The sequence below is a fragment of the Oxyura jamaicensis genome, chromosome 1 (genome assembly GCF_011077185.1).
Source record: "Oxyura jamaicensis isolate SHBP4307 breed ruddy duck chromosome 1, BPBGC_Ojam_1.0, whole genome shotgun sequence".
Classification (NCBI taxonomy): domain Eukaryota; kingdom Metazoa; phylum Chordata; class Aves; order Anseriformes; family Anatidae; genus Oxyura; species Oxyura jamaicensis.
The window spans coordinates 140,138,745-140,164,434 of NC_048893.1; the positions used below are offsets into that span (position 1 = coordinate 140,138,745).

Here is a 25,690-nt window from a genome sequence, read left to right on the forward strand (position 1 = left end):
CCTCCTGTCCCTGCTGCATGTGTATTTGCATCTCAGTGATGCCTGGAAGGCTGTAGGAATCATTTTGTATTTGCATATGCACCATGTCTGAAGGTATTCTGCCCTCCTCACCCATCTAATGGTAGGGGACTGGGGGAGAGGATTAAAGAGTATTTATGCAAGGGCTTTAGTCTTGTTTAGTCCTGGATTATTTTGTGTTTAATCACAGCCTTCCACAAGCAGAAATTTCTGTACAGTCAAAGACTGCCTTACAGGATAATGTATTGAACTCATGAAATTGTAATAGTTTGGTTCTGCTTGCCTTCTCTTTTTAGTAATCTAAAACAAATAAGAAACTTTACCACAGTTTAAGTAGATGTTTCATAATGGGAAGTCTTAAACTGATACCCAATTTATAGAGGACTGTCTGTAAAACACAAGCTGCAGAAAATGAATTTATCTTCATTTTCTGTGAGCTAAGGTAAGGATGCTTATATACACACAGACTGGGTATAACTCACTAAGCCACTTTCCCCTTGCTTACCTGCTCTAGCATATCAGTGAGGGCTAGAGAGACCTACCTCCAGGCACAACACAATTCTGAGTACACAGTTTCCTGAGGAAAAAAAAAATATATATATATTTATTTGTACACCTGAACTTCAATCTTACTGACTAAATTTAGTTAATTTAGTTTAACAGTTTACTTGAATTTCTCCCTCCTACCTGTCTTTCTGTGCTGAAAAAGAGGATTATGTGCTGTAGGGTGATAATAAAATGCAGGAGAATTTAGGGACTCCTGCTACTGAGATGGATTGAGGACTTTCAGACTTTGCAGTGTTGTTTTGTTGCTGTTGGTTTTATTGTTTTTCTCTGTGTTTTACTGAATATGACCATGCCAAATGCATAATAATATGAGGAAAAGGTTCTGTCATGTATATATGAGCATGGAGGAGAATGCCAGAGGCCAGATTACAGTTTCAGTGTAATTGTTATATTTTTAAAGATGCCAGTGAGAGAACTTTGAAGCTACTTTGGATTTATATTCTGTGCAAAGTCCACAGAATCTGACAGCGAGGTCCAAGAACACATATTAGGCTTATTTAAATAAAAATAGATACATATCAAAAGCATACCCACACATCTTTAATGCCGCCTTGCTTTATTTTATACATCAGTAGAAATTTGGGGGGGGGGGATTGGGAAGTGGTCCCTCAGAAAATACTGGAAAACTTGACCTTTCCCCGGGAACAGAGGTACTTTCGATTAGATGGTGAAAGACTGCTGATGTTTGAGTAATTTTAGTGTCTAATTTCACTACTGATATCAGTTACTGATACAAAGGAATGGAAAGTTGACGTTCTCCCCCACATGTGATAGTCTTGGTGTAAAGTGGTGTTAAATGCGAGTGAGAACTTTATATATGCAAGCAAAATTGGATCTGGAGGAATTCCTGAGCTCCATTTTGTGGGAAAATAATATCTCAACCCCTTTTCTTTTTATTTACACCCCAGTTTCAGAGAAAATATTGTTATTTAGGGTAGAAAAGGCTGTTGTTAATCCCAGTCAAGAGGTGAGCAACACATTGAGTCATACTTGCGTCATATCTTTCTTCTTTAATCTTGGAAGACTCCTGTGTAAGATTTTTCACACAATTATGGGCATATGTGTGTTTGTGTGTGCACCTTATGTAGTATATAATGTATAGTGTATCTGTATATATAGCATACAATGTATATAAACATGCAGATTCTATATATAGTTTATAATATGTACACATTTATATATATATATTTACAAATATATATATGCAGTTATACATACACTGACTTTTTCAGTGAGAAGGGATGGGTCATAAACCAAATTGCAAACATACCTGAAGGGTGTGGAGAAGTTTTCAAAGTGTTCTGATTCCAACTAAATAAGTTTTCTGATCTCGGTTAACATTTGCTCTGACTCTTACATTTATTATTCTTGCAAAATATAAAACATAGCCTGTTATTTCCTGCTTTAGTTATATCAGTGTTCTAGTCTTTCAAAGCATTATTTTGGGTCAGCTATGATTGAAAACACTTTTCCTTTAGATGCAGAACAATATGCACTCCATTTCCTATGTAGATAGTAACACTTTATTGCTTAGCATCATGTAGTAATTTTGAAACATGGAAAGAAATTTTCCACCTGTCAGTTCATCTGTTTTTGAAGAGTTCAACTATATTTGTGATTTTAAAGATAAACATTCTGCAGACAGAATTATGTTTTCATTTTTCCTTTCCTTTAATTTCAGCTGGGCTGTTAGATCCATCAAAGCCATTGCAGAAGTTATTAAAAACACATAGAAGTTGGTTATTGGAAAAGTAAATCTCTTACAGGTATAATTTGTTGGCAAACTTTTCAAAAACAGGCATCTTCAACTGAATTACTGCCCTGATTTTCTGAAAGTGGTCTTGGCAACCTCCATGGATTTGCTCAAGCCTTGTAGTTCTTTCTACCAGGTGCCCAATTGTGGCAGTCTTGGTGCTAAGTGTCACTTCAGGGTGTATTCTGGCTTTTGGTCATCTACATATGTACCAAAACCACCTTTTCTCCTTCAGACAGGTACAGGTAGAATCACAGAATCATTTACATTAGAAAAGACCTTTAAGATCACCAAGTCTAACCATTGCTTAACACTAACAAGTCCACCATTAAACCCAAAGCACTACATCGACACATCGCTTAAATATATCCAGATAACTGCAAAAATCTCTATGGCTTGGGATTGACTTTAAGGTACTTTAAATGAAAAGACCAGAAAAAACAACAACTGGTATTTGCTATCAGAGAGGGCCCTGTGACATTCAGTTCTTCCAGGGCTCTAAACTTTTAATGCTGACCCATACAGATGGGGCACATTGCACCTTTCACAACTCCCTGGACCAGAATCAACTTTGACTTGACATTTTGTCAGGTCAAAATAGGTGTCTTCCTTGAGCAAGGAGGACTCATCCCATCTGTAGGGAATGCTGGAAGCAGAGTAACATATCCTGCCTCTAAAGCTTCGAAGTTCCTTTAAGCCTTCATCATCCATAGGATATAATCTGGTTTTAGGCTAATTCAGGCCAATATGTTCTCATTGAGCCCACTGATAGGTCAGTGTGAGTCAAGGCCAGTTAAAATATGCTCACTAGAACTGGGCTTAGACAAGCAATCAAATGCAAGAAAGTAATATGCTTTGTGATTGCTATCAGTTTGTACAAATTAGACTTGATCGCTTCAAGGGAATGGCTTGCTATCCCTGCCTAGGGACTTTGTATAAATAGGGTAAGGCATGTTAGACACACAAAGACCCAATAACCTTAATATTTTATAGCAAACAGATTATTTTGATCATTTTTTATAGATTATTAATTATATTTAAAAGAACTTTGAACAAAACCATTTGTTTTCAACTAACTATGTCTCCAGATAGCAAACACAACTCACTGCCCTTTCAGTTTTAATTTTCCACATATCTTATTTTCCATACATCTTTGATTTGTTTCAGGCAGATAAGTGCTGTGGAGGTGACACTGCAAATATCAGATAGCAGCTCTGTGCAGTGGCACTTGGCCCTGTTATTGGAGGACATAGATACAAATAACATTTTTTAGAAGTGTATATCACCAAAAAAAATATGTATCTGCTTAAATGAGCAGCCAGGGCTGGTGGCACTTCAGCTTTATTTCACCTCAGAAGGATTATATATTTTCTTTCTTTATATAGCAGAGAGGCTCAGTATTGCTTTACTTGTTGCTGTGATGCCTTCAGACCACTCAATGAATCAAGCACTGTGCATGAGCCAGAGTCTTCTTAGGGCTGAATTGTTTGGTGTGGGATCCTAAAAGCATGCTGGAGGCATAAAACATCTCCTGGCCCTGTACTTCCTTTACAAGGAACAGCCCCAGATGAAAAAGGCAGTTTTGCTCAGCTCCATCTGGCCAGGCTGCTGCACAGGTAGACACACTTTGCCCATGTTCCAGGCTGGTTGAACATAAGACAGCTCCAAATCTCATGCATCTCCATCTGCCTGTTGTGGAGCCCAGGGCACGGGCTGGCTGACTGGGAGGCTGAGCTTGACAGTCACAGCTGAGTTCAGAGTGTTCTCAGCTTTTGAACTCGAATTGGCTTCAGTCCTGCCAACTCAGTGCATGGGAAGCCCAAGCTCATGCTTTTGTAGCCATCATCCTTACTGGGTAAGGCTCTAGAGGGAAAACAGATATGCCCCACTTGGGGAATATATAAGTATTTAACATCCTTCTTTTTCTAAAACAAGACTGTTACAGAAACAAAATGATAGCCATGTGTAATTGTTGTGGTTTAACCCGGCTGACAGCTAAACACCACACAGCCGTTCGCTCACCCTCCCCCCTCCCTCTCTGGGATGGGGGAGAGAAACGGGAAAGTGAAGCCTGTGAGTTGAGATAAAGACAGTTTATTAAGATAGAAAATAATAATGATAATAATAATAATATGTACAAACAAGTGATGCACAATGCAATTGCTCACCACCCGCTGACCGATGCCCAGCCCAACCCCGAGCAGCCGGCCCCCCCACCCCGGCTAGCCACCCCTATATATTGTTTAGCATGACGTCAGATGGTATGGAATACTCCTTTGGCCAGTTTGGGTCAGCTGTCCTGGGTCTGTCCCCTCCCAGCTCTTGCTGCACCCCCAGCCTGCCCGTTGGCAGGACAGAGTGAGAAGCTGAAAAGTCCTTGGCTTAGTATAAGCAGTGCTCTGCAGCAATTAAAACATCAGCATGTTATCAGCACTCTTCTCATCCCAATCCAAAACATAGCACCCTACCAGCTACTAGGAGGAAAAATAACCGTCCTAACTGAAACCAGGACAGTAATGCATCTTTAATTTTCTCATGTACATTGATGCTAGAAAATTTACTGTGAGGAAAGGTCAGGATGAAATATGAGTCATATATGATAAAAGTGACACCATGGGCTGCTTGTTTGTGTGTATGCGAATGTGTTCACCATGTAAGTCAAATTGCTGTTAAAAGCCCGTTAGCTAGCACAGTGAAATAATTCCTGCAACTAAGAGGATTATAGTGGTTCTTAAGTCTAAAACAGAACTTCACTGATATTAGCAGCAATAGCTTTTATGCTTCAAGGGCAGTGTACGAAGCCCTATGTTCTGTATTTAAAACATATCTTCACCCTGAGGCATTAAGATGACTACTCATATTTCAATAACAAAATTTCCCAATAAAGCCAGACTTCAGCTGGTAAAATATCCTTTCTACGGACTTCAGTTTTTAGTCTTGACAGTGACATTAAAATAATTAACTGCAAAGTCCCCTGTGTATTTTTGTGGCTTCCTTCCTCTGTGATTGTTTGTATTAACTCATTATGTGGCCCCAACTGAGCAAAGTGATCAGATGCATGCTTAAATCTCACTTCACCAGTGAACATGTGAGTGCATATGCTTTGTAGAGTCAGGGCCCTTTGGACAGTAAGATGACCCAAAGCAGATGTTTCTGTTTAGTCCCTGTTTCCACAGAGACTATGCATCTCTTCAGTGCTCACTCTTGTTTTGGACTTAGCCACTGAAATGCAAATAAAGAAGGCATCAATTTTAACCCAGTGAGATCTGCTTTCTCATGATTGTCTTTCTTAAATAACAATCAAAGTATTTAATCTGTCTTAGTATTAAACCACAAAGTTCTAGAGTAGCCCACACTGAGAAGAAAATTTCTTGGAGATTCTCTTTCCTACATATTTTTGGAGCTTTTGATTTTTTTTCTTCTCCTTGTTTTTGCTTGAGGAAATAATCCATGAAGATGGAAGAGGAGAAAGCTCATCAGCATTGACATTTGAGTCACTGCTTAGTTTGAGACATTTCTGGAGTGTGTGGAGAGTTACTCATACCAATATACAAAGAGAATTTTTAGTTTCCTTGTTAGAAACAGAGAAGACTGTCTTACTTGATTGGTTTGTAAAGGAGAAGAATGGTCTTTTTCCAGCTTTTTCCTCTACTACATCTCTTGCATTAAAAAGTCTAATTCCCTTCTGTTCATTTCAAGAAACTGTAGTAGGCTAAATGTTCAAAGATTGGCAGACTTCCCTCAGATGATTATGAATATTTAATTTGTCTCTGGTTTTGGTAGTACTGTTGAATATTTGATTATGTCAAAACAAGAACTCATAACTGACACATGAGAAGGCTGGCAACAAACACTGCTGCTCATAAATAGCCTTCTCTTTACAGTGCAGTTTTGGAGGAGTAAAGAAAACACAGTTATTTGCATGTAAAATGTACAAATGCAGCTCCAGGAAAAATGTATCAGCCATGATAAATAAACAAAGGGCTTTGCACACATTTCCATATTACATATTTGGAGTGGGCTAGCTAAAGGATGATTACAGCATCAACTACTTGATTCAGAGTATATGATTTTTATTATCTTCTACTTTAATAAATAGTTGGAGAAAGAGAAATTGATCTTGAAGGACAATATGAATAAACAACCCCCTTTGATTTTTAGAATATGTTCCTTCCTTGAAATGACTATGGATGCTGGGTTCCTACTATACAGTCTGTCCACCTTGTAGTTAGATGAATGGTGTATCATATATTCTTCATAACCTTTCAAGATGTTCACAACTGAAAATGTCTGTGATCTGTTACAACACACGAGAAAGGTTTTATTACAGAAAGCACTTTACTGCAGTAGGTAAGGACTACAGACTAGGGTAAATGCAAAAAGAAAACACAGGAGAATTAATGAAAACAATCAGGCTTGATCTCCATCACTGAAGTTTCCTCTTAGTAACAGCTAACTTTAACCTAACTTCCTTATTTTGTGTCTGAAATAAAACAAAACAAACCTTAGTTTGTTTCTAGATAATGGGAATATGCACAGTTGTACATGTTAGTGCCTTACAGGGGTGACGTGTACTTATCACTCTAGCATTTGGGGCCTTGCAGTTGCTTTTAAGATGCAGCAACACAGCCCCTGTGTACACCAATTGCTCAGGTCTTTCCTGGTGCCAATGGCCTCCTCTGAGCATACAAAGTACTCCCTTGGCTCTACAATTCATGGCCAACTAAATCCACATGGATCTGAACAGGGCTTGCCCATGCCCATATTGTTCCTTCCCATGCTATTGTACTGTAACATTAACAGTGTCAATGCATCAGGAAGGTGTGGGTTAGCCTGCAAGGAAAAAGTCAGGCTCAGTCTTTTTTCTGTAATGTCAGCCAAGCTTTCTCTAGGTAGTGGCTTTCCCCCAGGTTCCTGCCATGACAGGCCCACACATTTGCTTAGGACTGATCTGAGGCTGTTCTCTGAGGTTCATGGCAGAGTGCCCACCACAGAGACCTTTGGAGTTCTTTTCTTAAACCCCCAATGTAATGGATGCTCCACAGTTACATCAAAAACTGTTAGCATCCCTTGTTACTAACCCCTTCCATTTCCTACTATAAAGCTTCCATTTTTAGCGGTTCACGACCCCTCCAGACTTTGACAAGTGCCATTGAAATTTTCCATGCTCTGCACAGACCTGCCAGTTTCTTCTTTTCCAGACCATGAAATAGTACTTCAGCCCATCACTTGGTGAGCAATATATCTGCTATATCTTGTCAGCTGGGAAAGGAGGGGATTCAGCTTTTGAGGTCAACTAAGTAATGTGTCACTCAGGTCCCCTTTGAACACATTTCTGCTGTTGCCTTCCTCCTCACTGAATATCCCCGTGGCTTCTCCCGTGCTCTGTGACCTATCACATCTAATATATCTGTACTGCAGACTGCCATAGTCATCTAACCATGGTGTCTTGCATGTCAGATTGAGTGGAAAAAGAGGGTGAAAGAGAGCATTGGATATATATGTGAGATTCAGTTTTACTACAGGGCAAAACAAGATGAGAGCTAATTGTGACAGTCTTATGCTTAGTGCCTGAGATTAGACAAGCTTGACTGTTGCTACCTGAGGCTGATTTCTGAAAACAAACAAACAAACAAACAAACCACAAAACAAAACACTTCTGCTACTTCTTAGAATGAAACTAGAGGAGAAACATCATTTTATCATTAAAAAAGAACTTCCCCTAGAAAACAAAACAACCACAACAAAAAAAAGCAACTTATTTTCCTTAAATGTAATGCCTCCCTACATCAGAACAGGTCTCTCAGATTTGCAGGAAATATCTTTGTCCCAGACAAAAGACATGCATTTACAACTAATGCAAGTGTTTTCCAGATAACCCAAGTAAATACCTTTCGAGACCAAAGGGTCAGTATTTCTTAAAATACATTTTAAGATGTATTTTAGATCTTCTATGTATTTCAAAGTTTTATTATTTATTTATTTATAGGGTGTATACCCTATATGTTCACATTTACATTGGACTTTACATATTCTAGCACATTATTTTAATCTATTTTTTGATTATCATCCTCCAATGTTCTATCATCTGTCTGTACAGACACTAAGCATTTCTGGGAGGCATTTCCATTTCACTATTGAAAATACAATGTAACAAACGTGTTAAATTGTCCAATGCTTTCAAAATAAGAAATAGAATCATTTTAATTTTAAATTGCCTGCTGCTTTTTCATCTGCAAAAGTGTAATTTTTCTGTAGCTGTATTTTGCTTGAGGTCTTCCAGCTCCTATAAACAGAACTTTTAAAGGTAACACCTTTTAAAGGTAGCCTGCAAAGCTGCAAAGACAATGAAACCAAAAGTGTATAGATAAATATAGTATATGCTTTTGAAAAAAAAAAAAACTAGGGCCAGTTCTACATAGTAGTCTAAAATTTGCTGAAATCCTCTTACGTCTTGTGTGTTATTAACATATTTCAGAATGTACCAGGGTGATATCACAATGTGGTAGGTTGACCTTGGCTGATCACCAGGTACTTACCCATCCACTTGTTCACTCTCTTTCCTCAGCAGAACAGGGACAGAGATAAGATGAAAAACCTTGTGGGTCAAGATAACGATAGGGACATCACTCACCAATTACCATGACAAGCAAAACAGATCCAGCTTGGAGAAGATGAATTTAATATATAGCCAATTAATTACAGAGTAGGAGAGTGATAAATAAAAACAAAATTAAAAACACTTTCCTTCTTTCCTTATTCCCAGACTCAACTTCACTCATGATTCTTCTACCTCCTCTCCCTGAGAGGTGCAGGGGAGTGGGAAATTGGGGCTGTGTTCAGTACATAATATTTAATCTCTGCCATTCCTTCATTCTCACTTTATTCCCCTTCCCATGGGTCCCTTCCACAGGATGCTGTCCTTCACAGACTGCTCCAACATAGGTCCTTCCCATGGGTTATGGTTCTTCAAGAACTGCTCCATCATGTGTCTGTACTGTACACAGGCTGCAGGGGAAATTCTGCTGCATGCCTGGAGCACCTCCTGCCCTCCTGCTGCACTGACCTTAGTGGCTGTGGAGTTGTTTCTCTCAAGTTTTCTCAATCCTCTCTCCCACAGCTGCTGCAAAATGGTTTTTACCCCTTTTAAAATATGTTATTGTAGAACATTAATGATGAGGTTAGATTTGTCCAGTGTCAGATTCTTTTTGGAGCCAGCTGTAACTGTGTCTGATGGGGGGGCAGCCCCTTTTCTCATCTTACAGAGACCACTCATGCAGCCATCTGACCACCACCAAAACATTTCCACATAAACCAAATACACATAAACACCTTGAGACTCTGCTGCTTGCCCTTACACCATCAAAACAGCCATGTTTGGGCTGAAGTAACTTAAAGAGACATAAGAAAATATCTTAAAGAGATACAAGAAGAAGAGAAAGAAGAGACAGATGCCTTGGTACTAGAGAAAGAGCACTGAACTTTTGAGTCTCGTGTGTAAACATGAGACCAAGGCAATATAGAATGAAACAGTTAGTAGGAGGCTCATGCCCAGAACACCATGAAAAACTAAGATTACTGACACTTGGGAAGCAAATGAGTTACCTAAATGAAATATAAAATACAGTTGACAGCTACAGCAGCTCTGGGCATCAAAAAAATACTGAGAGAACCATCAAATACATTTGGGATTCATCACAAGGGATGTGATCTTACCATACTTGTCTTTCTGGAAAGCTGGGACACCCAGGTCATTTGGGATCAAGAGCCATTATGGAAGGATATATTATGTTCCTTCCTCACTGTTTTTGTTGTTGTTGTTTGCTTGTTTTTTGTTGCTATCTGCAGTTCCATACTTTCAATTTTTTCTCTGCAACAGTGAGAATGGAAATATACTTTTGAAAATAACTATACTTTCAAAAAAAATCTGAAATTCTAACTTGCTCATCCCAGGACCTGGACTGTAAGTTAATCATATTATAGAATTATAATATGAGGTACATGAAAATCAGAATGATTACATACCTTGGTGTAAACATGGAAGTGAAAGATTCCATGAGCATGACAGCTAACTAAATTTGTTTTCCAATGGGTTTGTCTCATGACAAATGAGTTTTTAAACTCAATTATAGAAGACTGCAGGGGAAGGTCATCTTTGATAGACCCTGGGGACACATGAACGTCCTGTTTCAGGAACAGCTGTGATCAGAGATTTCTCAATTTTAATGACCAGAAAAGGAAAATTAGAAGAAAACAAACAAGTTTTTTTGTTTGGCAGTGCTAAAATTAAACATGAATTAGAGTAGATTCTCTGGTGTCTAACTTGAGTTCATCTCACATTACATTTTTCTTCTTGATGAGGACATTAGCGAGGATCCTTCTTCTCTAGTGACATTTGAAGAATTCAGTATCAAAAACAATAAGTCAACCTCCTAAGTTTCAGAACATCACTCAAATTTGTATAAAAGATATTGGAACCAACAGACAGACTTATTAAAACAGACACAGTGATGATATAGGCTTCCCTTTTTAAATAAATGAGTTAAAGATATAAAAATAGAATGATGTATAACAAAATTCTTGCACGATCATTTCACATTTACACATCTTTCCTTCCCTTATTTCCCATCTGTATTTCACCTGTGCACAGGGTAAACTCTTGCAAGCTCTTTAGGACAGAGATCTTATCTAAAGAAAGATGGAAAATGTGCTGACTGGTGGTATTGCCTTTATTGAAGATATTTATTGAGCTAGGACTTTGCATTCCTGGGTTAATAGTAAGCTTGCAACATAGCCAACAAGAGATCCTGAATTCTTCAGACAAAATTCCTATTAGTCACGAGAAATTTAGCTCAAGTAAGTAGTACAGGATTGGACCATTACCTATTATTAATCCTCTTGTCAAGCTAAAGTAATTATGAGGTACAAGTTCTGTTCTTGAAAAAAAAAAAATAGTCCCCAGTGTTTTCAGAACTGACAAATTTTATTTTGCAATTGATTTTTTTAATACATTGGAGACTACACAGAAAAAAAAAAAAAAAAAAGAAAGCTTGATAATTTTTGGTAGACTAAGTCTGTGTTTGTTTTTTTTACTTGCAACATGAAAATTTCTACTGAAATTCCAGGTAGAACCAATCACTCCAGAAGACTAGAATCATAGTTAACTAAAAACAAGTGTTACCATATTACTTTGTCTTCTATATATACTTACACAGATACTATATATGTTTAAACTCACAGTCTAATACATAATCAAATATGTTATGAAAAAATACCCACACCACAAAGAGATAGGTAAAGCTTCAAGTATTCACACTATATTAACATGTGAAAGTTGCACACCTGGCCATAAGAGATGACATTATACTCAGGTAATTAGTGGCTTCCTCTTTTTCCGTTTTCCTTTCCCCTTTCCTTTCCCTTCCCTTCCCTTCCCTTGCTTCCTTTTTTTTTTTTTTTTTTTTTTTTTTTTAGATAAAATTTGGTTGAATTACATTTCAAGGTTTTTTAAGCTTTTTTGCTTATTTTGTAGTTTGTAGTTTTACCTGCACTTAGTTCCCTTGCGTACAGTTTATTCTCAAGAACTGCACTTTGAGGCAAAGAGACCTTAAAGTGGATATAAATAACATTTGGCTGAGTACAAGACGTGATTGATTTATTTTAAACATTTGAATACTTCCTGAAATCCCGCTGGCTCATCTGGGTTTGCTAAACACATGCGGGGGCTAAGTTATGGAATTAACCATAACCTTTGGAGACCAGTCTGCTGAGGCTCTATCTAGAGCTGTTGGAGAGAGACTGGAACCAAAATTAGCCTCCTTGAAGAGTTTGTCTTTCTCTGCTGGATGCAAAGATGTTTAGGAAGACCAGACAGTGTTCAGTAGTAGTCTGCAGGGAAATGTATTTACACCAATGGTTAAAAAGAACATCTAGACATTACTTTAGTGTTTAACCTCCATCTTAGGGCTCTAGACTCCAAAAGGGCATGATGCATTAGTCCAGAACAGACCAATGAAGAATACATTTTGAAGTGCAGAGAGGCTTTCAATACTTCCTCAGCAGGGCTGGATGTGCCCAAATATAACCAGACTATAACTATTGGTATATTCATGACAGCAAGATGGGCTATTGCCAGCAAGATGTGACCATTGCCAACATTACAGTGGGCCAAAAAAGACTTTGTCTACCCAAGCCTTGACAACAGCCAAGGGCAGAAGTACTGAACATTAGCACACTCATAACGTTGCTCTGCTGTTTCCACAACCCAAACAGAAAATGCTTCTGTTGGTTCTCATGTGTTTCATAATGCTTCTCCAACTCAAGCAAGTCTTGTGTACTGGAATAACTTGAGTGAAAATATTGTGCAATTATAGAGAATACCATACCTAAAAAGCAACTGGAGATGGCCTACCAACTAGTAAAAACTAGATGGTAACTTTTGTTTTTGCTCCAACCTTCACTCTGATTCTGGGTTATGCTGGCATGCAGCATGATATCTGTGGGGCTTTCCTCAGTGTCTGATGGAAAGAATGAAGGTCTTCTCATTGCATTCTCTCACTTTTGGGTTTGATGTTGATTTCTTTCTGGAATTACAATATTGATTGTCATTGATGATCTAAGATCAAGAGTCCCAGGGTTATTAAAACAATAAAAAACCTGCTCAGATTCTTATATCCTATCTTTTTCTTTTTTTTTTTTTTTCATCTTTCACTAGGTTGGAAAAATCCACAAGAACACTGCCCGCAAAAGAGAATACCATGTACTGTTCATGGTGATCACTACTGTTATCTGTTATCTCGTGTGCTGGATTCCCTATGGAGTTATAGCACTACTTGCAACATTTGGTAAGCCAGGTGTGGTGACTCCAGTTGCAAGCATCATACCTTCCATCTTAGCAAAAAGCAGCACTGTTTGCAATCCCATTATCTACATACTTATGAACAAGCAGGTAAGATATGTTATTTTTAAATTAAATTTTCTTCAGGTTATGTCAGGCATTCTTGAATTCTGTGACTACCCGTCCTGTGGATATGTCTTTGGGAAAAGGGCATTCAGAGCTGAACAATATCACTGGAGTCCTGGGATGGAAATGTCAACATATTTTATTGCTAAATAGCAAGAACAGATATACATCTGCTTACTGAAATTGCTCGTGTTCTTCTGAGGACTTGCTGTGTGTTAATTTGCATGCTGCAGTGTTGCCAAATGCACTGGAATCTATTTACAAAAGATGTATGCTGGAGCCTAATCTTCGTATTTATCAACACCAGTGTTATATTATTATGAAGCCTAGAAAAAGGAAAAGATGAACATAAAAACCAAATATATTCTAATTTTGCCACTGTCTGAGATTATTCTTCATCTAGCCTAAAGTTCTTAAACAAGGAATAATATGCTCCTGGAGACTGAGGGAAAAATCCCAGACAAGACATGAAACTTCCCTGAAATCAGAAGAAAAAAAAAAATGTTTGCCTTCCCCAATGCTAGGACCTCATTTGCAAAATCTAGTTTAAGCTGACATTGAAAATATTTGAAAATTGCTAATTGCTGAAACAAAATTGTAACTTTTTATCCTTTCCCTTACATTTTGCAGTTATTACGGAACTTCTCAACATCAGCATATGTCTTGCTTCTTTGTTCTCTGAGCACTTAGACTGATTAGGTCCTTAACTTCCATGAGATCACCTGGCCATGCTATGGCCACTAGAGCAAGCTATAACAGAGAAGGCAAGTACATTTTGACATTGTATTCATACATAGAGAACATCCCAGACAACAGTGTTACAGAAGCTGAGGTAAAGATATGGATCTTAAAACATGTGAACAAAGTGTAGAGCCTTGGGTGCCTCCATATGTCTCAAGAACAGAATCACAAGCACAATTACCGGTGGTGACAACCTGGCAGCCACAGATATAAACACAACAAAGAAGGCTGTTTTTATATTCTCCAAGTGCTCCAGGCAGTTATTGAGAACTCTGTATTCTGCAGCATCAAAGGCTTACAAGATAGTCACACTGCTGTGGGTGTGCTGAGGCAGAGAGGAAAGCTTCACTGTTGGGAAAAACTTGATTAGCAAGAATAAAGCCAGGATGCTTGCACATCACAGGAACGTAGCAAGCTGCCCAAAATCACTCTTTCCTTGCCGTAGCTGTTTCTTTCAGATAAAAAGGAGAAAATTGTGAATACTTAAATTGTTTCTCAATATGAGGCTGACATTTGATCCAATTTATCATTTCTTATAATGGAAGAACAATGCGGGATGATCTGTCTACAGGGGGAGAATTCCATTTGCACCATTTTGAGGCAAGGCAGGCAGTTTCTTAGCAGCAGGAGCTGAAAAGACTTTTTAACAATTCAGGAACACCCTGGCAGGGAACTGCAAACAGTTTCTTAAATATCTCTTCTTAGTCTCCTGTCATATGTATTAGACTTCTCTTTTTGAACTTTGTCAATAATTCTGTTTCCCACTACCTGCTGTTCTGCAGTTGACATCATTTAACAAAAAATGCAAAGGGACAGAGTAGTTGATTAAGTCTTGAAGGATAGATCATTAGTTGCCAGCTGGTAGTCACTGTATGATTTATTATTATTATTATTATTATTATTTATTTTTAATATAGTTAGCTTCCTTTTTGTTGCAGAAATCAAGACAAGATCATTCCTGAAAAGGAGCTTTGTCAGATTAGGGGTAAATACTCTCATTGTAATAAAAAACAAAATAATAATTCTCAGTTCTCGATTGTTTTGCCATTATCTTTAGCAGTAAAATAACTATTTTTATCTGAAACTGAGGAATAGTCTTCACTCACAAAAAGTGAAACACATCCATTCATCTGTTCACCTTCCTTTCAGACCAGGAAAAATAGTTAAAGACCTTTGTCCTATGTATGAAGATGTATGAAGTGCATTCACAGCACCTCAGCTACTTAGTAGCTTTCCTCATTCCTTTCTGTAAATTTAACACCTCAGGAAAAGTTCTCTCCTTCCTAGCACTTAGCTTCTCTGGGCTTCATGTTTTGCTGAGAATTGTCATAGGAGGCTGGTGCATCCCAAAACAAAAATTATCTAGCCTGTATTTTTCATGGTCATGTCTTTTGGATGCAAGATGCCAACAGTAGGCTCTTTACTCATGAATTTTGTAAATACGCTGAGAACATATGGCTTAATCTCTAGGTCTCTGTGCATAAACTAACCTTTTTGCTTTGGGACCTGCTCTGAAGGTTGCAAAACAGCACCGGTTGACTGCAGCCACAGTGTTAGCTTCCATCTGTCATAAAGCAATTTGAAGTATTGTGGAATTACCACCCTCTGAGCCTGCCTTAAAAATCATCCTTCAGAACACACCTTTAAATTAACTCTTGAACATGTTTTGAGTCAATTTCATGGTCCAGAAACACCAGGGGAAAAACAACAAACAAACAAACAAAGAAAAACAAAACAAACAAGAAAAAAAAAAAAAAAAAAAAAAAAAAAAAAAAAAAAGCTTTAATCTTTGTTGGTTCCTTCTGCACTGACCTGAGGTGATAAAACAGCTGGGGTGAATTTCTTGCAGTGGCAGGGACTCTCTCATTCAGGACCACATGGCTTATGCTACTGTCCTTCTGCTGCTCCTCTCTAGGAGCACAGAAAGACATAGTTTCAGCTGGACCATTGCTGGTCTAAAAACATCATTCCAGGCTTGCATTAAGCTTCACTGACAAAACTGTAAAGCACTAAATTGCTTGAACTGCCTGAGATTGAAGTAACATCTTCAAACTCCCACCCATGCAGCTACCCCAACAAGTTATTTATGACAGCTTCAATTTCCTTCCTTCCACCATGGTGATGCTGACAGAAACCTCCTCTTCCACGTTACATACAAGCAGTTGTTAAGCCTTCACCAGAGAGATACCAGCTTCCCCATAACCATGGGCTTGCTGTTGTGCAGATAGGGGCATCTTGCCTTCCTGTAGTCCATAGAGCAACAGGAACTTGAAAACCCAAAAACTTTCTGATGGGTGTAACTGTAGTTCAGGACATACTTCACTAAGAGCCAGGCATCAATAACTGGATAACACAATAGTGCAGCAGCTTTTCAGGTTAGCCTTATGTATGAGAAGTTCCTTCATTTTTTATTGGTTGACATAGAAGTCGAGATACGAATAATGAGTGCTTGAGAGGGTATGGTTATGGATGAGAAGTGGGTATTGAGACTGAGTCAGTCTGCAGTTGCTGTTTCACATAATTTCAAAGTAGCACTCAGAGAAAATAGGAATTTGCTTCATTGCAACTGACAGCCAATTTTTAGACAAATGAAACCTTATCACTTAAGGATCTCTAGAAACAATCACTTGGAAGCCCCTGATCAGATTATACGTTACAACTTTTGTTGATGTAAAATGATCTTGCTCAGCTGTGGTTCATGGGCTTCAGACTAATTACATGATTTCAGCAGTTATTTCCAGACATTTAGTCACTCAGGCAGTGCACCTACATCTCCCTGGACTACTGAAACTCAGACCAGTACTTCTAATACTGTTTTGCATATTACAGTTTGGAAAGCAAAAAACCAAACACACACACACAAAAATAACCACTCAAACACTGTGATAATCAGTGTCCTGTTTCTGGTGTCAGAAAATACCTCTGAGCAAAAGTAAGGAGGGAGAGTGTGAGGGAAGGGATGTTTTAGATGTGAATAGAAGTTACTGATTACCAGTTTGATTTCTACCCTGACTTCTTGAATTAAAATCACTACACTTATAAAAATAGAAGCAGACTTTGTCATCTTCCCCAAGGATTTGGAGAAGTGATGCTGACAAGAATATACACACTTGTCTGAAAATAATTAATAATGTGACCTTTCCAAAGTTATCATGCTTTGGGGCTTGGTGAGGGCAAATAAATTAAAAGAATGAGCATACTAAACCAACTGCAAAGAATTCTGCATTTGTTTTGTTGTTGTTACTTGTTTCTGATGGACAATGAGATGTGAATAATAATGTACTTAAGAGTGCTCCTCCACAAGACCTGGAGCCAGCATGTGCAATTGTGCTTCTCTCTTCTCTCATGAGTGAGCACACAGCCATGTTACTGCAACGGGGCTGCTCACACATTACATTTTCTTCATATTTATCTTCATTGCTCATGCACGCCATGTAAGATAACCACCTGGGCCGAAGCTGGAAGCCTCTACGGAGAGGCTATAAAGAGGTGAGGCAACAGTACTGGAGAGCAATGTGTGATAAGCAGGAGTTAACCCAGCAGGGAAATGGAGTTTCCCCAGTAGGTTAGAACTGTGAGAAAAAGGAAAGGCATTTTCGTATTGTTTAGCTGCATTAGGATGTGCAATAACACACCATCCAGAGAGGTGGTACTGACCCAGGTCACAAGTCAGATGCCTCCCAGATGTGCTGTGGCTGCAGTGGGGAGCTGTACCACCACCCCACCACTCACCAAGCGGATCACTACCTGGCCAACCCCTCTTCAAATGCCTTTGTGGAGCTTGAAATGAGTCCTTCTTTAGTGATAAGAATGTTGCACCTTATATACAGTTTTCTAACAACCCTTTTCAGTCCTTCTTGATCTTGCCTTATGCACTGAGCAGGGAGAAATGCATATGCACTTTGGAAAACAGAGCTACGCATGACAGCCATAAAGAAAAATAGAAAAAAAATAATAACCTTAACATTTCCCAGCTGGATACATAACAGCTGTATTTTCACAGTCAATTTTCATGTGGTATTGTACAGTTTTCAGCATTTCCCACAAAAGGTACTGTTTCAGTCTTCAAGCTGCAGGAATATGTGGGTAAGTTAATGGTTTTTTGTTGTCTTTTTTTTTTTTTTTTTTTTTTTTTTTAAGTGCTCATTTTTCCCCTTGGAAAACTAAGATACTTTAGCTGCATGAGAACACAGTAGGACAGATCTGGAAAGACAGTACACAATAAAGAGACAATTGTGTTAAACCTCATTTTATGGACAAATTGAAACATATCTATTAAGTCCTGAAAAGAAATCCCATTTTTTAAAATTCATGACCTTCTAGAGGTTTGTGGACTTATCATAAGATTTATTGCTATAACTTGCTATATATATATATTTTTCATTAAAATTCATGTAGATGTTAATAAGATGTTAATATATGATCTGTATTTTTTTTTATCTCTTCTTTCACTGGTAGCTGGTCTGATATTGGGTATATAATAGTAACATAAAGAAGTGACACTGCATTACCTAACATGCATTATTATGACTTCTTAAAGTTGAGGGGCAAAAGGAAGAGATGTCTCAAGGGCACCTTCACTGCTGTCATAAAATATAACTGCATCTCACACAGTGAGTTCAGAATTACTTTAGGTATTTCTCTGTCAGCTTATGACAAAAAGATCAGTTCAGTCAAATAACCTATTTAACTAGGGTTACAGGTATATTCAGCAGCCCCAGCTAGCATTGTGTTGTCCCAGGCTACATTCCTGGTGCAACCTGGTTGAATATATTCAGCCTTATCCTGCCTGTCCTGTGGATGTTTTCTGAGGGCTGAACCAGCCTCAATATCCCAGAAGAGTTTAGGACTTGTTTATTTAGACCGACAAGAGAAGTAACAAGCAGGCAGCCAGGTCACCTCTCACTCAAGCAAAATACTAAATAAATAAAAAAGAAACAGTTAAACACTGCTCAGGGACTGGCTAGGCATTGGTCAGCTGGCATTGTGCTTCACTTTTTTTTTTTTTTTTTTCTTTTTTTATCTCCCTCTTATCCCCCCATAAACAGACACCATCCCTATATTATTAAACTGTCCTAATCTCAACTAATACTTTTTTGCACTTTTACCTTTTTAGATTCTTTCCCCCATCCCATATGGGGGACATAAGTGAGTGGCTATCTGGTGCTTAGTTGCCCAGCAGGTTAAACTACAACAGTGAGCAATATGTCTTTACCTTATATATAAATTTAAACAGCATCTCGTATGTTGATATCTCTTCTTATGTCACTCTTCTCATAGCATTGGAGGAACATAGAGATTCACAGGAACAAGAAGAGAACTTCATATTATACAAGGAAAATAAACCCATCAGAACACCTAGGGGAAAATGCAGTTGGCAGGGTTTGTAGCAGAGGCAGTGGGATCCTTTTGTAGTCCATATCCACTCTACAAAAGCAAAGAAAGACATTTCTGAGAAAAGAAGAAGAGACTCCAAAGAAACTTATTCTGAGGTCAAATTTGTAGTGACAGTTGGTGCAGAAGGAGGAATATAGAAAATGATCTTGTCTTCTTGTCATACAGCACACTTACTAGGTCTTTTCCTGTATCTAATTTATTCTGTAAACCTTGATGACTAAACTGTTTATTCAGAGGCTTAAGTTATCATTGTCATTTAGAATAAGCCCCTAGGCATGATGAAGGTAAACTGCAACAGGTAAAAATTGTGCTCCCTTTGGACAAGTCAAATTTCAAAATAAAAATGTAGTTGAAATCTAAACTTAAATTGTGCCACCCACCCTAGCGTGTTTTCATTGAAATTAGCTTAGAGAGGCAGGACAATTGCCTCAGCTTTCTCCTGACAACATTGCAGGTGATACTGGTCAGTAGAATGGGTCATAGTCTTGGAAATTGAGTTAACTGCAGTGTTTGTGTGAAAGGAGATTAACTTTGGTACCTGTTTGGGGGATAGCAAGGAAATACCCATAGGAAAATATTCAACCTCTAAAATCGCTGTCACTGTACAAAGGGAATGAAACAACGAACTCTTTAAGGATTCAAAGAATAAGCAGGATTGCATCTCTCAACTGTTCTCTGGTACAGGGAAGACTGTTTCAGCCAAATTGCTTGCACTTGCCTACCATGATCAGCTTATGGTTGTGCTGGGACTTTCAGGACATCATTTAAAATCAGCCATATTCACACACTTCCAACTGTAATATCAAACCTGCGAGGTAGATTGAAAGCTAAACACAGTATCCAGATAACCACAGAAGCAAGGAATATGGCATACTCACACCTAAATAAAAGGTGTTGGGATTCATACAAGCAAGGCCGCTTGGTATCCTGTTTACTCTTCCAAGTATACACCAGCAGATACTCAAATCAATATTTCTTTGATGTCTTCACATGTGTCTGTCCTCAGGGAGCATCCAGATGGTCAACAGTTCAGTAAGTGATAAGAGATATGCAGGAAAAAAGGATAAGGTATTAATGACCATGACATTTCTGTCTTGCCATTACTTCAGAATGATCTACAAGTTAAGTGTAATCACTTGGCATTTTGGTGTCTTTTTTTTTTTTTTTCTGGGCTGATTTCCAAGTTTGGTGTGGACAGATAAGGTCCTGCAAAGGGGAACAGGATCTGTAGGTAGGCTGAACTTTTGCTGTTCTTCAAATAGCGTTGCCAGGTGGCACTGAACAGATACTATGGGAGTTTCTGTTGCAGTGTTCTCAGCTGCATCCCTAGGTCAGGAATCAAACTGACATTTAGCCCACACTAAAATTCGTCTGGCTAAAGTCAAACACTAATTTAGCATCAGATTTCTCTGTGTTAATTCTAATGTTTCTGCTTTTCCCTAACATGTCCACATTTTACAAGTAGGTCTCCAGCTTTGTATTTGCTGCAGCCTTTCTTTTCAAAGCTGTATGCAAGCATATGTCTTCTGAAGAACATAAAATCTGTAAGACAATGCAACCAACTATATAAGCAAAGAGTTTATTTGCTTTATGAAGACTATCAAGTTCAACAGATGAAAAAGATTTGAAAAGATAAGTGTAAGCCTGGAGGTAATAGAAATTTTCATTTGTCTCTCTTGTTCAATCACTGAATAATCTCCTGTGATGTAGCAGTGGCATAATACTAAAATTTTATCCAGAGCAGGATGTTTTGGTGTATTTCATCTGTCAGTTGACATTACTTCTTAGTGTTTTACTATGTCTACCAGGTACATCTTTGCAGTCATGTATCCAGCTAACAATTCAAGCAACGGTCATTTCAGATTAGGTGATGGAGAGAAAAAAATTAAATGAGATTTCCTAATCAGAGAATTTTTCAGCATTTATGTAACTTTCTCTAAATAAATATTCAATTAATTGATTTAATCCTCTTTATCCTTGTAAAACAGGTGATTATCATCATCATCATCCTAGTTTTTCAGAAGGAGAAATTTGAGTATCAAAGGTTAGATTACTGCTTAAAACCTCATAAACTTGCATGACAAATCTAATTCAGATCAGTAGAACCCTATGATTTAATCACAATGTCCTTCTCCATTCAAGACAAAGAAGCTACTGTACTCAAGGAATTAATGGTTTCCACAGTATTGAATATGTAACATAAAATATAGAAGTCTGCTAAGTCTGTAATTCATTAGATAGGTCCCTTTTCATTATAAGCTGCACCTTTTAATACCATTAAAAAATTGACCATGTATGACTGAAAACCAATTGATATTCCTTGTCTCTTGAACTAAAAGCCATTACAGAGCTTTGTTTCTCAGGTGTCCAGTCAGCCAACTTCCAAACTAAGTTTGTTTGTAGCCCGTTTATAATCCTTCATTCCTGGTTTACTCAAAGAAACCTTATTCTTTGGGATGTCTTCTGTTCATACACAGAAGCAGCAGTCAGATGACTTTCTTCATATCGCTAGGCTAAACCAGTTTAGTTCTTTTAGTTTTCTCTAGTATGCACCCTTGATACTATGCAAATGCCAATGACCATAAATATGCCCAGTTGCCATCATGAATATGTAGTAATAGATAACAAAAGCAGACCTGCAAAGGTCCTGACTTTTGTTAATTGCATTCCCTTGCTCTGTAGGCAATGTGCCATTCTTGTGGCATTGACTTGAAGTGGCAAAGGCAATGCTCCAGCCTTCCTCTTTTATTTTCTTTTACAATGTCTCTTTCAGATTTCTGAAATTTTGAAAAATTCAAATAATAATAACAACAAAAACAAAAACTAAATTATAAACTTATTTGTAATCATGCTTGGGACTGTGTACTTCATCTAGAAAACAACATCCTAGCAGTTCACTGAATATTAGAAAAGGACCAACGCTTCAATGCATTAGGAGTTATTTCTTGTATATGTCATCTTATTTGCAGTGTTTAACTCCCTTGATAATTGTTATCTTCTGAATTTAAAACAAAAACAAGAACTACAGCTCTACAGTGACTTCTTATATCCCTTTACTGTGACTAAATTATGACCAGATTTGGTCAAATGGGTGTACGGTCATGGTCTGTTATATAGGGTACAACCATGTAAATTGAGTACTTTACGGATGACTGTGGTTCAGATGTAGCATTTTATTCCTTTGGGGGAAATATTACTCAGGACTTTACAACTCAGAGAGTGATAAGACTTCTGTGTGTACTGGTTTTAGGCCAATATGAATATACTGAAAGAGGAATTCAAAGTTAACCAAAAATGTATACGTCTCCCTTTTCACTTTCACCATCTTCTCTCCCAGTGATGACCAATGACAAATTCAAGGGATTTCTATGCAAGTTATAAAACAAAAAACAGGCAATTTTGTAACTTGTTGAGAAATTTTCCATGAAAGCATCTGCTCTGTGCAAAATGTGGTTTCTACAAAATTTGAAGCTGTTAACTTTGCCAACTGTATTTTCAGCTGGGAAAACTTAAGGACAAAAAAAATCGATTTCAGGACATATTTTCTTGCCTAAGCCTCTACATATTGGTTCCTGTAACATCTATTTTAAATGAGAAACACTGTTCCTTATCCTGGCAGATCAAGCTCCCTTCCCACACTGCATGTCCCATGCACAAATGTGGGAGAGTTGTGGCTTAGCTAGAGGACAAAATGCAGCAAAATGTAGACCAGCATGGAAATCCAGTTCATAGGAAAATAGGCAAAGTGAATCTAAACTATGCCCTACAGGTATCTGCTTATAATTGTATACTTTGCCAGTCCAAGCTTTTGTCTGGATTTTTTTTTTTTTTTTTTTTTTTTTTTTTTGTTCTGGTTTTGTCCCAGCTTTGGAAGAAATTTAAGGAGTATTAGATTTTTTTTCTCACAACAAGAATTCTGATTTCTCAACCATGTCGGTTCTGTTGTATTATTTATTATCATAAAAACATAGAACATCCTGAGTTGGAAGGGACCCACAAGGATCATCGAATCCAACTCCTGGCTCCACAAAGGACCACCCAAAAATCAGACCATATGTCTGAGATCATTGTCCAAATACTTCTTGAACTCCAGCAGGCTCGGTGCTGTGACCACTGCCCTGGGGAGCCTGTCCCAGTGCCCGACCACCTCTGGGTGTAGAACCTTTCCCTAACCCCCAGCCTGACCCTCCCCTGTCCCAGCTCCATGCCATTCCCTCGGGTCCTGTCACTGTCCCCAGAGAGCAGAGCTCAGCGCCTGCCCCTCCGCTCCCCTCATGAAGGAGCTGCAGGCCACCATGAGGCCTCCCCTCAGCCTGCTCTGCTCTGGGCTGAACAAACCAAGGGACCTCAGCTACTACTTATATGTCTTCCCCTCCCAACTCTTCACTATCTTCATAGCTCTCCTTTGGACCCTCTCCATTTTATGTCTTTCTTTTATTGTGGCACCCGAAACTGTTCACAGCATTCAAGGCAAGGCTGCACCAGTGCAGAGTAAAGTAGTACATGAAAACAAACAGCTACTATCACAACATGGTCACAAGTTGAACCATTCCCAATACTTTCTAATTTTGTTTTGGATTAAATCAACTCCTAATTGAATGCAAACAGAGGTTAAGAAAAAATATAGAAATGACTTGGCTCCCATCCCTCATACCCACTAGTTACCATGCTGCAGCTCTCATCTTCTGAAAAACGGTGTGAGCTCCATAACAAGAGTCCTCATTGACCAACAGGATTTGTATCTGATAATTGAAAAATTATTTCATCATTACCGTATCAGGCCTACCCTCTAGTATGTCATCTGTAGCAACCAACTGAAAGATCATTTTGGACAACAGGAAGTGTAGCAACAGGGAAGATGATGTGGGAATTTTGGGGTGTGGAAGGGGACTGGAAGGGGAGAGCTCATAATAACCTGTGTTTTAGCCAGAGGCAGTATGAAAAGGAGTGCTGAGGAAAGCTGCTGTAAACTCATCTGACCACATTTAGCAGGTAGATTGCTTTACTCTACAGCAGATAAAATGCCCACAAGCTGCTGAAGGTTTGTGTGTGTCTGTGTTTGTGTATTAGTGGAGTGTAAGACAGTGATGCAGCCTCAGACAAAAAGAGCCTGAATAATTCACAATGGAAGATAGCCAATGGTATGGTAATACAAAAAATAATGTAATGAAAATAAGGGATTTGGATTTCCTTGTGTGGTGTTCTTGGTCTCAGCCTAAGTGGGGCTGTGTAAGAAACATCCTGAACTATTTTCCCTAAACATGCATTACACACAGACTACAGCTAAGGATAGAGTACTCATAAGCCAGGGCAACAAGAGCACAGTCAGGTCACAGTTCTACAAGTACTTGTTCATATGCTTTAGTAATAACAGAACTGGGACAGGTACATACTGGTCTAAGTCCATCACAGTTAGCTGTAGTCTTTCTTTTAATTCTTGTGGGTTGATTCAGAGTCCATGGGAGAAGAAATGAAAATACAAGAGGAAAATGGGTAGGCGGAACAACACATTGACGATGACTATATAAACACATACATTTTTCAAGTGTCAAAATAATTTTTGTTGCTATGATTTGAACTTTCAGCAAAATGAGAGTTATTTCAAAATGATCTGGAATCACTCATCACATATTACAGTAGTAATAGACCCTTCATTTTTTCTCATGAAATAAAATGTTACTGTAGGGACTGGTAAATTTGCTGCTGCCTCTGTCAGTCAGGATCCATCAATCATACTGCAAAGCCCTGAACAATTCTGACTTACTGAAATGAGAATAGAAAATAGAGACAGAGTCCATTTTGTTGCTGTTCACTGAAGATTTTTGCGTGTTCTTGTTCCTCACACTGCTTAAGGAAACTCTTCTTTCTTAAGTTCCTTTAAGGTAGGAGAAATTAACTTAGCATAAGCTGCCCTTTTTATATATAGTATGGGTTTTAGTAACTCTACTTAAGGCCAATGAAGAGCTAGCATGAGATAAATATTACAATCGGTCTTTTCTTCTGCAGTAATAAACCCTGTTGAAAGCATCAGGGGTTTCTTAAAGCAATGTGCAATGAAGATGCAGTAACATTGTTAATATTGTGCTTTCATGTGCTCAGACAGCCTCCTGGAAATTCAGCAGCCATGCTGGTTGCATTGAAGTTTAAGTAAATGAAAGCTTCTCTTAAATTGTTTCCTCTAACAAAATAACTATCCCCAGTTTATGATCCATGCAGCTTTGGTTATGCAGCTTTGGTCTCTGACTTTGTTT

At 38.3% G+C, this 25,690-nt stretch overlaps 1 protein-coding gene across 1 annotated transcript in view; it reads left to right on the forward strand.

Annotated features, from left to right (window-relative positions):
* LOC118161521 (pinopsin-like) overlaps positions 1 to 25,690 on the forward strand; it is an 82,712-nt gene that overhangs the window by 42,862 nt on the left and 14,160 nt on the right. Inside the window, exon 3 of the mRNA XM_035316982.1 lies at positions 13,053 to 13,286. Coding sequence (XP_035172873.1) covers positions 13,053 to 13,286 — 234 coding nt within the window. The remainder of the gene's footprint in view (positions 1 to 13,052; positions 13,287 to 25,690) is intronic.